General features: G+C 43.8%; 1 protein-coding gene and 1 non-coding gene across 4 annotated transcripts in view; both read left to right on the top strand.

Moving 5' to 3' along the window:
• Zp3r (zona pellucida 3 receptor) overlaps positions 1-14,706 on the top strand; it is an 82,525-nt gene that overhangs the window by 27,795 nt on the left and 40,024 nt on the right. For all 3 annotated transcript variants that reach the window (XM_011247992.3, XM_006529522.3, NM_009581.2), the window contains exons 5-8: positions 2,595-2,680; positions 2,839-3,033; positions 4,999-5,181; positions 10,279-10,476. In XM_011247992.3, the coding sequence (XP_011246294.1) occupies positions 2,595-2,680; positions 2,839-3,033; positions 4,999-5,181; positions 10,279-10,476 (662 nt within the window). The remainder of the gene's footprint in view (positions 1-2,594; positions 2,681-2,838; positions 3,034-4,998; positions 5,182-10,278; positions 10,477-14,706) is intronic.
• Gm23623 lies at positions 6,164-6,270 on the top strand. The gene has a single exon (XR_003949187.1). It is a non-coding gene; the product is annotated as a U6 spliceosomal RNA (small nuclear RNA).

Genomic DNA, 14,706 nt, shown 5'->3' with positions numbered 1-14,706 from the left:
ATGCTTTTAAATCCAGGTCTACCTTTTCAGGTGTGTTAGGGTGTCCTGGATTGGGCGAAGTGGGCGTTCTGGGTTCTGATGATGGTGAGTGGTCCTGGCTTCTGTTAGTAGGATTCTTACGTTTACCTTTCGCCATCTGGCAATCTCTGGAGTTAGTTGTTATAGTTGTCTTTGTTAAGAGATTGTTCCTCTGTTGATTTTGTTACCCTCTATCAGCAGGCGTGGGAGACAAGCTCTCTTCTCTGAGTTTCAGTGGTCAGAGCAGTCTCTGTAGGCAAGCTCTCCTCTTTCAGGGAAGGTGTACAGTTATCTGGTGTTTGGACCTCCTCCTGGCTGAAGGTGAAGGCCCAAAACAGGATCTTTCCCAGAAGCTGTGTTGCATTGGCCAGGAAGGTGGCCAGTTGTCTGGAGTCGAAGATGTCGCCGCCTGAGAAGCTCTGTGGCTCTTGTCCGGAAGGAGGCCGGCCGTCTGGAGCTGAGGATGGTGCTGCCTCAGAAGCTCTGTGGCTCTCACCAGGAAGGTGGCCGGCTGTCTGGAGCTGAAGATGGCGCCGCCCAGAACCTCTGAGACTCTCGCCCGTCCCAGAAACGGCTGGCACTCTGTATTCCACACGGTCACCCGTGCAGCCTGCCCTCCGCGGAGTCCCGGAGCCAAGAAGGCTCCCGCCGGCGCCTGTGCCACAAACCTCTCAGGCCGGGCAGACCCCCGTGCTCTCACCAGGAAGGTGGCCGGCTGTCTGGAGCTGAAGATGGCGCCGCCCAGAAGCTCTGCGACTCTCGCCCGTCCTAGAAACGGCTGGCACTCCGTATTCCACATGGTCACCCGTGCAGCCTGCCCTCCGCGGAGTCCCGGAGCCAAGAAGGCTCCCGCAGGCGCCTGTGCCACAAACCTCTCAGGCCGGGCAGACCCCCGTGCTCTCACCAGGAAGGTGGCCGGCTGTCTGGAGCTGAAGATGGCGCCGCCCAGAAGCTCTGCGACTCTCGCCCGTCCCAGAAACGGCTGGCACTCTGTAGTCCACATGGTCACCCGTGCAGCCTGCCCTCCGCGGAGTCCCGGAGCCAAGAAGGCTCCCGCCGGCGCCTGTGCCACAAACCTCTCAGGCCGGGCAGACCCCCGTGCTCTCACCAGGAAGGTGGCCGGCTATCTGGAGCTGAAGATGGCGCCGCCCAGAAGCTCTGCGATTCTCGCCCGTCCCAGAAACGGCTGGCACTCTGTATTCCACACGGTCACCCGTGCAGCCTGCCCTCCGCGGAGTCCCGGAGCCAAGAAGGCTCCCGCCGGCGCCTGTGCCACAAACCTCTCAGGCCGGGCAGACCCCCGTGCTCTCACCAGGAAGGTGGCCGGCTGTCTGGAGCTGAAGATGGCGCCGCCCAGAAGCTCTGCGACTCTCGCCCGTCCTAGAAACGGCTGGCACTCCGTATTCCACATGGTCACCCGTGCAGCCTGCCCTCCGCGGAGTCCCGGAGCCAAGAAGGCTCCCGCAGGCGCCTGTGCCACAAACCTCTCAGGCCGGGCAGACCCCCGTGCTCTCACCAGGAAGGTGGCCGGCTGTCTGGAGCTGAAGATGGCGCCGCCCAGAAGCTCTGCGACTCTTGCCCGTCCCAGAAACGGCTGGCACTCTGTAGTCCACATGGTCACCCGTGCAGCCTGCCCTCCGCGGAGTCCCGGAGCCAAGAAGGCTCCCGCCGGCGCCTGTGCCACAAACCTCTCAGGCCGGGCAGACCCCCGTGCTCTCACCAGGAAGGTGGCCGGCTATCTGGAGCTGAAGATGGCGCCGCCCAGAAGCTCTGCGATTCTCGCCCGTCCCAGAAACGGCTGGCACTCTGTATTCCACACGGTCACCCGTGCAGCCTGCCCTCCGCGGAGTCCCGGAGCCAAGAAGGCTCCCGCCGGCGCCTGTGCCACAAACCTCTCAGGCCAGGCAGACCCCCGTGCTCTCCTTTTTTTTACCTTCAGTAAAACAGTAAATAAATAATAAAGAAAAGAAGGAAGGGAGGAAGGAAGAAGAAAAGTAGGAAGGAAGGAAGAAAATGGAAGAAAGAACAAAACAGAAGCCAAAAGACAGATAAGAGGAGTTTTGAATTTCTTGTGCGTGGTTTCTTGGTGATTTTTCTCCTGCCTTTCACTGCAGTATAAGGAAACCATGAAGGCATGAGATCTATGTGCACGTGCATATCAGACTATGATTTGAGGACCAAGTAAGCTCTAATATGTGGGGGATTTTTAAAGTAATTTGTTTTGAGAAAAGAGTTACATTGTTTCTAAGATTCTAGTAAGTTGCATTGAGTTTAAAAATAATTATGGCTTCAGAACTATATGTGTTCTTTTCATTGCTTGTATTATCTAACACTTAGAAAACTTAATACATTGTTATAAATGGAGGAAAGACATTTTCAGATGAGAAAATGAGCTCCTGGTTGATACAATGAAATTGAACTTCAAACCGGCTCTAATGGTCGTTAGTGGTCACTTGAACATCCATTGTTGCATTTTAAAATGATGAGTAGAATGGTATTTGTTCAAAATTTGTGTCCTATTGCTGTTAGAGTAAACTCCAGGAAGATCCCAGATAAACTCTTGACCTGTCTTTCAGCTATCTTCTGATTGGCTCAGCAACTAGTCGGTGTGAGGTCCAAGGTAAAGGAGTTGACTGGAGTGATTCTCTCCCAGAATGTGTAAGTAAGTAAAAATTCCTTCCGACATGATAATATGACACTTAGTCCATATTATATACTATTTGAGTCTCTCTTGCCCCCTGGACCCTCCACTTGATAGAATTTTAGAATTACAGTGATACCCTTGCTGATTCCTCCTTTCTCTCCCTTTACTTGTCAAAGTTGCCACGTGTGAGCCCCCTCCACCCATCAGCAATGGGAAGCACAGTGGGAGAGATGATGACCTGTACACGTTTGGCTCTGTAGTCATCTACAATTGTGATCCCACCTTCACACTCCTTGGCAATGCCTCCATTGTCTGCACTGTGGTGAACAGGACAGTAGGTGTTTGGAGACCACACCCTCCTGCCTGTCAAAGTAAGTCCCAGGGATGAAATCTGCTTTCAATTGTTCTCATTTGTTTATAGGAATAAGGTGCAGGCCACTGGGGGGTAGTGACAGTAGTTAAATACAAACTAATGGTTGCAATAATGGAGTAATTCATTTGTTCAGCCATCACGCTACGGTCATTGGAATGGTATAGATTATGTGAAAATAATCCACATTACAGTCCTGTCGTTTTATAGGAAAAGCTTTCTGTAAGATCTTTCTCACTGCATTGTTACCCCAGAAAACGTTTCACAAAAGCCCACATTTGTATGGCAGGCAGTGTTGTTTAGATGACCCTCGTGTCTCTCTGGCAAAAATATCCACACTCAAACAAAGCAGAAGACTGCAAAAGGAGAACAGACAGAAGCTGAGGCTGGAAGTATTATCAGTGTTGGCAAGAGTTGGATGAGGAAGGCCCTGGTGTGTAACAGAGTTATACAAACTAAGGTCTGTTCACCCCAGATGGGTACCAACTGAAAGAAGAAAATGTGATTTCACTAACATCTACCTTGGTGAGGCCAAGGAGCTTATCAGGCATGCTACAGAGTGGTTAGTTGCTGAGCACCAGTAGGGACTTATAGAGCCCCAGTGATTCCATAAATCTCTCCCCATTCTCTGTGGTGACCTCATGGAAGTTGAGTCATGCAGTACCATTTTTAATTCCTCATGGAAGCAGAATCATGCAATACTGTTTTCAATGAATCTTTCACTTCCTATACACTCTAATATTTCCCCAAGGCCACGAGCAGCTGGAGAGGAAACCTAGGAACAACAGCTGGCATCTCCACTGACAGTCTCATGACCCTCTACTTGAGCATGTCAGTAGTTCTATCACTACTCTCCCTGTATTGTTTGCTCCAGTTGCCATGGTGACCATGAGGGCAAAGCTCAAAGTGGTGTTGTGCCAGTACATCTCTCTAAAACACACACACTCAGAAGGTGAAGTGGAGACACTGAATGGACAGTTCGAAGCGAGTCATCTGTCACCATCATCCAACGAGAAGGGGTTTCAGTTGTATCCCTGCAGTGGTATGAAGAGGAGTAAGGAGGAATGGTCAGCAGGAATGGCAAGATCTGGTTGGGTGGGAACTAGAACATAGGTTGGTGTTTGTTCTCATCTGTGAGGGACAGGTCTCTGATGCTCTCTCGTTCCATAACCACCGTTTCATCACTACAGGCTGTTGATCTACAACCAAAACCAACCTGGAGATTAGACCACAATATTGGAAGAATTCCGGATGCAGTTCAGGCTTCAAAATTTAGATGTTGCTAGGCTTGGGTTTTTTGGGGTTTTTTTGTTTTTGGATTTTTTGTTTTTGTCTTTATTTTTAATTGAGAAAGTCAACTTTATCACAATGACTAGCACGATGAGGTCTCAGTCTTTCAAGGTACCTAGAGAATATGTCATTTTAAAATGTTTTCCTTGCACATACCTGACATAAACTTATATTATGAACTGAGTTAAAATGTTATAAGCCAGAGTTATATAATCTTGGACTATCTTTAGTCCTTTAAAAGTCATCTCACCCCTGTGTCTGATCTAGCATTCTTGTGACTAGCAGTCTTCATACGTTTAGCAAAGTACTAGGTTTTGTCGAGTCAACATTTAAGAATCTAAAAGCTATAGCAGAGTTTTCCCACTGTAACCCATCTACCCAGGCCTCCACCAATACATTTGGTAAACACTTTAATTTATGATTTTCTTTGTTCTGTCAATAATAAAATCTCCTATAACCACTTCTACTATGGAGCATGGTATTTGGGGAAACTTGAATCTGCCTTCCCAGGGCACGTGCACTCACACTATGTTCCAGAGAGAAACTGTCTTTAATTCCTTTTAAGGGGAGAACTGGGCCAGCCTCTGTTCCTGGAACTGTACCAACCCCCTTGCCACCCACCTCTCGACGGCTGTTTCTCGCTTGCTACCTAGATGTCTTTCCTGTGCTTCTTTAGAAATCGTCTGCCATCGGCCGCAGATTCTGAAGGGATACTTGGCCCCTGGATTTCGACAGTTCTATGCGTACAGAGACGCTCTTGAGATCCGATGCAAGAAGGGTTTTATCCTCAGAGGCAGCAGTGTGATCCACTGTGAAGCAAATGGCGAGTGGTTTCCTTCTATCCCCACCTGTGAACCCAGTGAGTATGGACTATGAAGGAGCTGCAGTACTTATCATCTAAGGTTATCCAGAATGTGGGCGGGCTATGTTTATGGGCACAAGGCTACTTTAAACCTCCATGTTTTCAGTGTGTGTGCATGTCTCTCTCTCTCACACACACATGCAATACATGCACACCCCTCCCCCACTGTGCACAAGTGGAGGTTAGAGAACAACTTCCTGGAGCGGGTTTTCTTTGGCTGTGTGGGTCTAGGAAATGGAACTTAGTTTTTCAAGGTTAGCAAGTACCTTTACCCACTGAACCATCTCACTGTCTCCCCAAACCCACTTTAATGCAGTAATCACAAAAGCTAAATTTCTATTTTATTTATTGTTAACATTTTATCCTAGAAGATATTTTTATCAGTAATCTCTTACTATTATTTGAGCTATTTCACACCAAGATTCTGTTGGTAGAATGGATTATATATTTACTATAAAAATCTTCCAACATTTTAGATATTAGCCTTTTATCGGATATAATATTGGTGAAGATTTTTCCCCCAATCTGTAGGTTGCTGTTTTTTCCTATTGACAGTGTCCTTTGCCTTAAAATTGCTTTTCAATTTTATGAGGTCCCATTTGTCGATTGTTGATCTTGTCATACCAGAGCATGAGCCATTTGTGTTCTGTTTTGGAAATTTCTCCCTATGCCCATGTGTTCGAGACTCTTCCCCACTTTCTCTTCTATTAGATTCAGCATATCTGGTTTTATGTTGAGGTCCTTGATCCACTTGGACTTGAGCTTTGTACAAGGAGATAAGAATGGGTCGATTTGCATTCTTCTGCAAGCTAACTGCCAGTTGAACCAGTACCATTTGTTGAAAATGATGTCTTTTTTCCACTGTATGGTTTTATCTCCTTTGTCAAAGATCAAGTGACCGTAGGTGTGTTGGTTCATTTCTGGGTCTTCAATTCTATTCCATTGATCTACCTGCCTGTTTCTGTACTAATTATCACTATTGCTCCCTTCAGCAGCACGTATACTAAAATTGGAACGATACAGAGAAGATTAGCATGGCCCCTGCGCAAGGATGTAATATAGCTTAAGGTCAGGGATAGTAATTCCCCCAGAAGTTCTTTTATTTTTAAGAATAGGTTTTGCTATCCTGGGTTTTTTGTTATTCTAAGTGAGTTTGAGAATTGCTCTTTCTAACTCTGTGAAGAATTGGTTTGGAAATTTGATTGGGATTCCATTGAATCTGTAGATTGTTTTTGGTAAGATGGCCATTTTTACTATATTAATCATGCCAATCCATGAGCATGAGAGATCTTTCCATATTCTGAGGTCTTCTTCGATTTCTTTCTTCAGAGATTTGAAGTTCTTGTCATACAGATCTTTCATTTGCTTGGTTAGAGTCACACCAAGGTATTTTACATTATTTGTGACTATTATGAAGGGTATCATTTCCCTAATTTCTTTCTCAGCCCATTTATCTTTTGAGTAGAGAAAGGTTACTGATTTATTATAGCTAATTTTATATCCAGCCACTTTGTTGAAGTTGTTTATCAGCTGTAGGAGATCTCTGGTAGAATTCTGGGGGTTGCTTATATATTCTGACACTGTTGTTGTTGCCAAGAGATGCTTGCTGGCAGGAACCTGGTGTGGCTATTCCCTGGAATGTTCTGACAGTGCCTGACCAATGCAGATGTGGATGATAGCAGCCAATCATCAGACTGAGCTCAGGGACCCTGGTGGGGGAGCTGGCAGAGTAGAGGGGGGATTGCAACCTCATTGGAAGAACAATGTCAGCTGGCCAGACCACCCAGTGCTCCCAGGGAGTAGACCACCAATCAAGGAGTGTACAGTGAGGGATCTATCGCACCAGATACATATGTAGCAGAGGATGGCCTTGTCTGACATCAATGGGAGGAGAGGCCTTTGGTCCTGTGGAGGTTTGATGCCCCAGTGTGGAGGAATGCTGGAGCAATGGGGCAGGAGTGGGTGGGTGGGTGGAGGAGCACCCTCATAGGGACAAAAGGGAGGAGGGAGAGGGCAGATGGAATTGGGGTGTGTGTGGAAGGGTATCCGGGAAGGGGGATATCATTTGAGATGTAAATGAATGTAATGATTAATAATAATAAAAAGCATGTTCCTCCCCCCCCCCATCTTTCAATATGATGGGCTAGCATGCTCAGTGAGTGTGTTTGCTTACCTCTGAGCATGATGACTGGAGGTTGATCCCCAGAGCCCACATGGTGGCAGGTTTTAATGAAAGAAATAGCTCTCATCTCAAGGGAACACAGAAGATGGTTTATTCTGGGGGGACTATGAGTAGCCATGGTCTGAGAACAGAGATTAAGATTTACTCAAATCCAGTGTTCCAACAAAGCAACAGCTTCATGATTTTTTTCCCATTTTTATTAGGTATTTAGCTCATTTACATTTCCAATGCTATACCAAAAGTCCCCCATACCCACCCACCCCCACTCCCCTACCCACCCACTCCCCCTTTTTGGCCCTGGTGTTCCCCTGTACTGGGGCATATAAAGTTTGCATGTCCAGTGGGCCTCTCTTTCCAGTGATGGCCGGCTAGGCCATCTTTTGATACATATGCAGCTAGAGTCAAGAGCTCCGGGGTACTGGTTAGTTCATAATGTTGTTCCACCTATAGGGTTGCAGATCCCTTTAGCTCCTTGGGTACTTTCTCTAGCTCCTCCATTGGGAGCCCTGTGATCCATCCATTAGCTGACTGTGAGCATCCACTTCTGTGTTTGCTAGGCCCCGGAATAGTCTCACAAGAGACAGCTACATCTGGGTCCTTTCGATAAAATCTTGCTAGTGTATGCAATGGTGTCAGCGTTTGGATGCTGATTATGGGGTGGATCCCTGGATATGGCAGTCTCTACATGGTCCATCCTTTCATCTCAGCTCCAAACTTTGTCTCTGTAACTCCTTCCAAGGGTGTTTTGTTCCCACTTCTAAGGAGGGGCATAGTGTCCACACTTCAGTCTTCATTTTTCTTGAGTTTCATGTGTTTAGGAAATTGTATCTTATATCTTGGGTATCCTAGGTTTTGGGCTAATATCCACTTATCAGTGAGTACATATTGTGTGAGTTCCTTTGTGAATGTGTTACCTCACCCAGGATGATGCCCTCCAGGTTCATCCATTTGGCCAGGAATTTCATAAATTCATTCTTTTTAATAGCTGAGTAGTACTCCATTGTGTAGATGTACCAGATTTTCTGTATCCATTCCTCTGTTGAGGGGCATCTGGGTTCTTTCCAGCTTCTGGCTATTATAAATAAGGCTGCTATGAACATAGTGGAGCATGTGTCCTTCTTACCAGTTGGGGCATCTTCTGGATATATGATGATTTTTTTTTATGGAAGCAGAAAGGTATAAATCATGTTAGTGGTTACATCCTGTAGTCAGCTTCCAGCAGAGCAGGAAACCTCTGTTACCTGCTTTGGATACTATAGGATTGCTTTCTCAGCCCTTGAGTTGGTGAGGAGTGAAGGGTCTGTTGAACTGTGGAGTTGGCACGATTGGACTTCAGAAACGAGGTTTATTAAGAGAAAGGACCTGCCGGGCAGTGGTGGTGCACGCCTTTAATCCCAGTACTCGGGAGGCAGAGGCAGGCAGATTTCTGAGTGCAAGGCCAGCCTGGTCTACAAAGCAAGTTCCAGGGCAGCCAGGGCTATACAGAGAAACCCTGTCTCGAAAAAAAGAAAAACAAACAAAACAACAACAACAACAAAAGAAGTCATTCTTATCAGTAATATTTTAGTATTTTAGCCTTAAATAGTCATCTGTACCACTGTAGCTCTTACAGATGTCTGTCACAGACAATTTAACTCTACAGGTATAACTTGATAGAGCTTCAGCACAATGTGCCCTCTTATTGGTGATACCACATTGTTCAGTGTGTGGTACTATTATCTCACTTCCTACATGGCTAGGAGCTTCCCTGATACCTGGGTATGAATGAGGCTGAGGAATCAGGGAGGTCTCCAGGGAAGAGAAATGACGGACCAGAACCATTGAGGAAGAAATTCCTGGATCATATCAATCTTTTAATCATTAAGACCCAGTGTGATTTTTTTTGTCTTCTTCATTTTAAATAACACCTTTTGTGTGAAGTTTTAAAATTAGAGAAATTCATAACTCAATGTGTCCTAAAGAAGTTATCAATGAAGGAAATGGGTATTTGGAATTAAACTTAGAAGAGACCTAATCTAATTGGTTGGCCCAAATAAGATAGAGGCTTTGGTAAGCAGTTGTTTAAGTGAATGTTCCAAAAGGATTAATTTTGTAAGTAAGACATCCTGTTTATGGTAAGGCCAAAGGCTATCCACATAATACATACAAAAATTCATAAATATTATGAAGCACAGCTCAACTCTTTTTAAAAATCAGTAACCTTTGTGTGGCATTTGGTTACAGCTCAGACACAAAGCCCAGGTAGTTTCCAAGGGATCTGAGTGTTGACACCATCCCGAGTTGTGATCTTGATTGTCAGATCGTCTAAATTAGTTCTCATCAGTTACAATAAGCAATTCACAGTAACCTTTAATTACCAAACATACTTCACCAGTCTCACTTTTGTAATCCAGACTCTACGGCTTGCTAAGGCTTATCTGTCTTAGCTGTCAGCTTAGCAAAATGCCTTCTCTACGAATTTTGCTACTCTTACATCCCGCCAACTTGTTTTCCTATGGCCTGGATTTGCTTTGTTTCGCTTTTTAATAGCATGACCCAGTAAAAATATAATTTGACAGCCTAGGAAGAGAGAATTATACTCAGATTACATTTATAGTCAGAGCTGTAAGAGCCCTGTTAAACTGTTTTGAATCATGTATTATCCTGTTACCAAGAAAGACAGAAAACTTCGTCTGTTAACCCTTTAGTCACTGGTTACTTTTAATACTCTGGAGACAACTTTTGTGAATAAAGTCATCATGTTGAAAGGGAAACCAAGGAAATGGCTTCTGAAACACAGACATGTGCAGGTCACCACAAGTTACTCTTGCTAAGCAAAACTGTGACAGTCATTTTAAATGCTATCCTTGGGGCTCCCTATGTCAATTTCATTAACATATTTCTTCATGTCATTTTTTTTTCTTTATGATCAGATGGTTGTACCAATATACCAGATATTTCCTATGCTTCCTGGGAGGGATATAAGTTTCCATTAAGAAATTTTGAAGTATTTGAAATTGGGGCCAAATTGAAATACCAGTGCAAGCCTGGTTATCGAGCAAGTCTTAACGATCCCCAGACTGTGACTTGTCAGGAAAATCTGACTTGGTCATCTACTAATGGATGTGAAAGTAAGTGACCTTGAATGTGAAAAAGCTACTGATTCATGTATCTTCTGAATCGTGGTGCCTGCTTCATATGGTAATTTTTGTAAAACTTCAGTGCACATTTGAAAACATGTATTATTTTGTGATTTTTGTTTAAGTGTTGTATATTTGCTGGTTAGATCTAATTTTGTGATTGTGATGATAGAATTTAAATCTGAATATCCATTTCCACCAAAGAGGGTTTATTTGATGGCATGTTTATCTTTTAGTTTTTAAAACATTGTTTTTTCCTTAAGGTGACATTAATATGAAATGATATGTTTTGCCTGTGTGTTTAGCCTTTTATTATTATGAAATGGCCCCTTATTGTTGTAGTTATTTTGTTTTTAAATTATATTTTTATGTCAATATAGCTCACAGCTTATTTAAGTTGGTTTTGTGTGACTTAGTTTTAAGCTTTTTGTTCAATTATATATATATTGGTTTTTTGAGACAGGGTTTCTCTGTGTAGCCCTGGCTGTCCTGGAACTCACTTTGTAGACCAGGTTGGCCTCGAACTCAGAAATCCGCCTGCCTCTGCCTCCCAAGTGCTGGGATTAAAGGCAGGTGCCACCACTGCCCAGCTAAATATATTTTAAAGACAGGTTAATGTGCAATTAATATAATTAGTAATACACTTGCAATTATGGCATATAATTAAATAACATCTCATAGTATATTGTGTTTCCTGCCTTTTTGTATTGTCATCTCCTTGACTTCTTTTGAATTAGTAATTTCTTTACTTTTCTCTCCGTGTGTCTCTCCCTTTCTCTCTTTTTCTACACAAACCCAGACACCTTTTATTTAATTTAGTGTGCAATAAAAATTATAGTATGCCGGGTGTGGTGGCGCACGCCTTTAATCCCAGCACTCGGGAGGCAGGGGCAGGCAGATTTCTGAGTTCGAGGCCAGCCTGGTCTACAAAGTGAGTTCCAGGCCAGCCAGCGCTATACAGAGAAACCCTGTCTTGAGAAAACCAAAAAAAAAAAAAATTATAGTATGTGTTTTCAATGTAATGCAAGTTAACGCCTTTACCCCTTTCAAGGCAATAGAAAGGCTTAGAGCCCTGATTTACTTCCACTCGATTTAAATCCATTTTTTTTGCACATTTCAATTCTGTGCAAGTCTATCATGTAACTATCATCATCGTGATTATTACTGCTACTTCTCTCACTGTGAGAAATCAAACTAGCTTAAACGATAGATAATTGCCGTTGAATCTCTTTTGATTCTTTAGATTTTCACTATCATGCTCATCTCCCCAATGGATACTATAGTCTCCTTCCGTGAAAATATATTGATGATAGCACATCCTTTGTCCGTCTCCTGCTATACATTCACCTTAATATTTGGGAATATGTTCTATGCATATACAAGTATAGACAGACAATCGTGTTCTTTAATCACAATATATTTTATTTTGTTTTGCTTTATTTTCATCTTGAAATTTAATGTTGTTTACGCTGATTAAAGTTTTTTTCCTGACTTTTTTTCCCCCTGTTTTGCAGCACTTTGGTATGTGTGTTCTTGCTGCACAAATCTGGCGATCTGCATTGAAACCCCGGAGCCCATCTATCTAAAGGTGGAGGCGAAAAATCAGCCCCCATGGGTTCCTGAGGTTCAATTTAGTTCACTAGGCATGCGCATCAAGAGCCTTTTCTGAGCTTTCTCACTGGAACCCAAGCATATTAATTTTAACCTATAATCTGCTTCTAGCCCTTGCCCCCATACATTCATGGTAACCTCGAAATAAAAATCCCGAACTTTATAGAAAAGCACAACCAATAAAAATGCAAGGCTGTTGAGCCTAATGAATATTTCTACAAAACACACCCACGCCTAAGTCTCAAGGAACATTGTGGAAGACGGGGTAGACAGATTCTAAAAGCCAGAGGAACAGGGACTGTACTGTGAGATTGTGTTGCCTAGGAATGTCAGAAGCTGCACCTGTACAGTCTCACCAACATGACTGAACAAGGACAATTCCAAGGGACATGGCAAAAGGCATAGAAAAATGCCCATGCTGCCTCAACCCTAAACAAAGAACTCTGGGTAACTAAGGAATGTTGAGAGAGCAAGAAAGAGTTCCCAGGGAAGAACAACCGATTGGTTATCCCTTGAAAATCTCTCTCTCTCTCTCCCTCTCTCACTCTCTCCCTCTCTCGCTCTCTCTCTCTCTCACACACACACACACACATATTCCTTGAAAATCTCTCTCTCTCCCTCTCTCTCTCTCTCTCTCTCTCTCTCTCTCTCTCTCTCACACACACACACACACACACACACACACACACACACGCACAGAACAATTAATGAGAAAAGAAGCTCCAAATTTGAAAGAGAGCAAAGAAGGATTTGGAGGGTGGGAAGGGAAGGGAGATATGATGTCATTATATTATAATCTCAAAAAGAAAAGAAAAGGAGAGAGCCGTGGCCAGAGCGCGAAGAAGCCTGTGGGCTCCGGCCAGGCCAGCTGGAGCCGCCCGCGCTGCTCTGAGCTGAACTCTAGTACACTTCTGTAGATGAGTCAGCCCAACAGCCTGCCTGCTGGACAGCCTGCCTGCTGGGCTGTAGTAACCATTTTTCTTGACTGGTTAAGCAGAAAGGGTCACTGACTGCTTTTTGCGCTTACTTGGAAATTTAGTTACAAGTTTACTTGGCATGGATTATAGAGTTGGAGTTTTATTTTTAAGGATTCACAAACTGACTTCCACTTAAATTCATAACCCTTTATTTTCTTGAAGTGTATGACTGAAGAAGAGATTCTTGGGAGTATGTTGTCACAACATTGAAGAGATTCCCTTTAACGTTTCCTAAACTACATTACTGTTGGTTGCTGATCTTCATATTTCTGTATATTTGTCATGACAGTGCTAGCATCCTATTTGGTGTACTAAACAAATAAAATTTCCCATTTAGAGGGAAAAAAAAAAGGAAAAAGTCCCATCATCTTTAACAGTTCCAACTTCAACACTGTTTAAGTGTCTAAGTACAGAATCCAGGCAGTTGCTTAACTGTGAACCTCAGTACAATAAAATATAAGGTACGTGGTTCTATACTATTCAATGGCTCATAGCAACCATTTCCATCCTAAATGGAAGAACAGAGATATAGAAAGGAAATATTAGATTAAAGCGAGACTGAAACCCAGTAGTAAAAACACTGACTCTCTCAGTTCTATGTCTGGCATCTGGGACGCATTGAGCGATGGGAGTCCTCTGGACTCCAAAAGTCTTCACCTTCACGATTTCACACAGTGACCTCTCATGAACTCCATTGACAGACCTAACCCTATTACGTACTGACTGGTCTTAATGGCTATCTGAAACTTCTCAACAAGTCTTGCATCTTTCGTGTTTTTTAAACAAGGGTCATGTGGATGGTGTCGGTTGGGGATGGAGCATGACCTGTTGGAGCACAGCTCTTGTGAGCTCTGTTGCTTTGCTGGATGAATCTACAGACTCGCCTTCCTAAGCAGTCCTTTTAGATCAGGGAACCCCTGCAGCTGCACTGTCATATCCAGCCTCTGCTTTTACATCGACTTGGGTTTTCACAAATTGTCTCCTTTGATGGGTGCAGTCTTGGTTCCAAGGAGTCTTTCCCATTGTTTCAGCGAAAGCAGTGGGGTTTCTTTTAAACAGTTGTAGATGTCTTGCTATGTGCACTCTCCTTGTCTGCACTTTGAAACTTGTGCACGCGTTTCTGAGAATTAATCATGTCATAGATTGAATGCTAATATGTCTTAAAATTTCCTTTCCGAGAGATACTGGTTGACTACTTGTGTGTTCAACAATACTCACGTTCTCAAGACACAGGCAGAATGAAGCCAGATTCTAGTCCATTCCCAATAGGGTTGTTCGATGTTCCTCTCTGAAACTTTAAACTGGCTTTCAGAGTCCACATTTGACATTCTGGTTTTGCACCCCCCCCCCACCATGCTGTTTCTTTAAGTTGTGTTTAGACGGATCTGCATCTGATGGCCCAAAATTTTCCATGTCCCTCCTTAAACCTGTTCTAAAACCTAAAGAATATATGCTCACAGTAAAGCAGCAACAACCCTACTTCTTAGTACAAATCATATTTTATTTTCTGATTGCTGGGAAAAAAAAAAAGACCTGATGAAAGCAACACAGGGAGTTAGGGAAGATTAATGTCAGCTTCCAGGTATAGGGGAAGTGCTGTAATAAATATTTAATCTCAACCAGAGGCTTCTGA

The sequence above is a fragment of the Mus musculus genome, chromosome 1 (assembly GCF_000001635.26).
Source record: "Mus musculus strain C57BL/6J chromosome 1, GRCm38.p6 C57BL/6J".
Classification (NCBI taxonomy): Eukaryota; Metazoa; Chordata; class Mammalia; order Rodentia; family Muridae; genus Mus; species Mus musculus.
The sequence above is the reverse complement of the archived record's forward strand: the minus strand, read 5'-3'. Positions and strand labels throughout refer to the sequence as shown.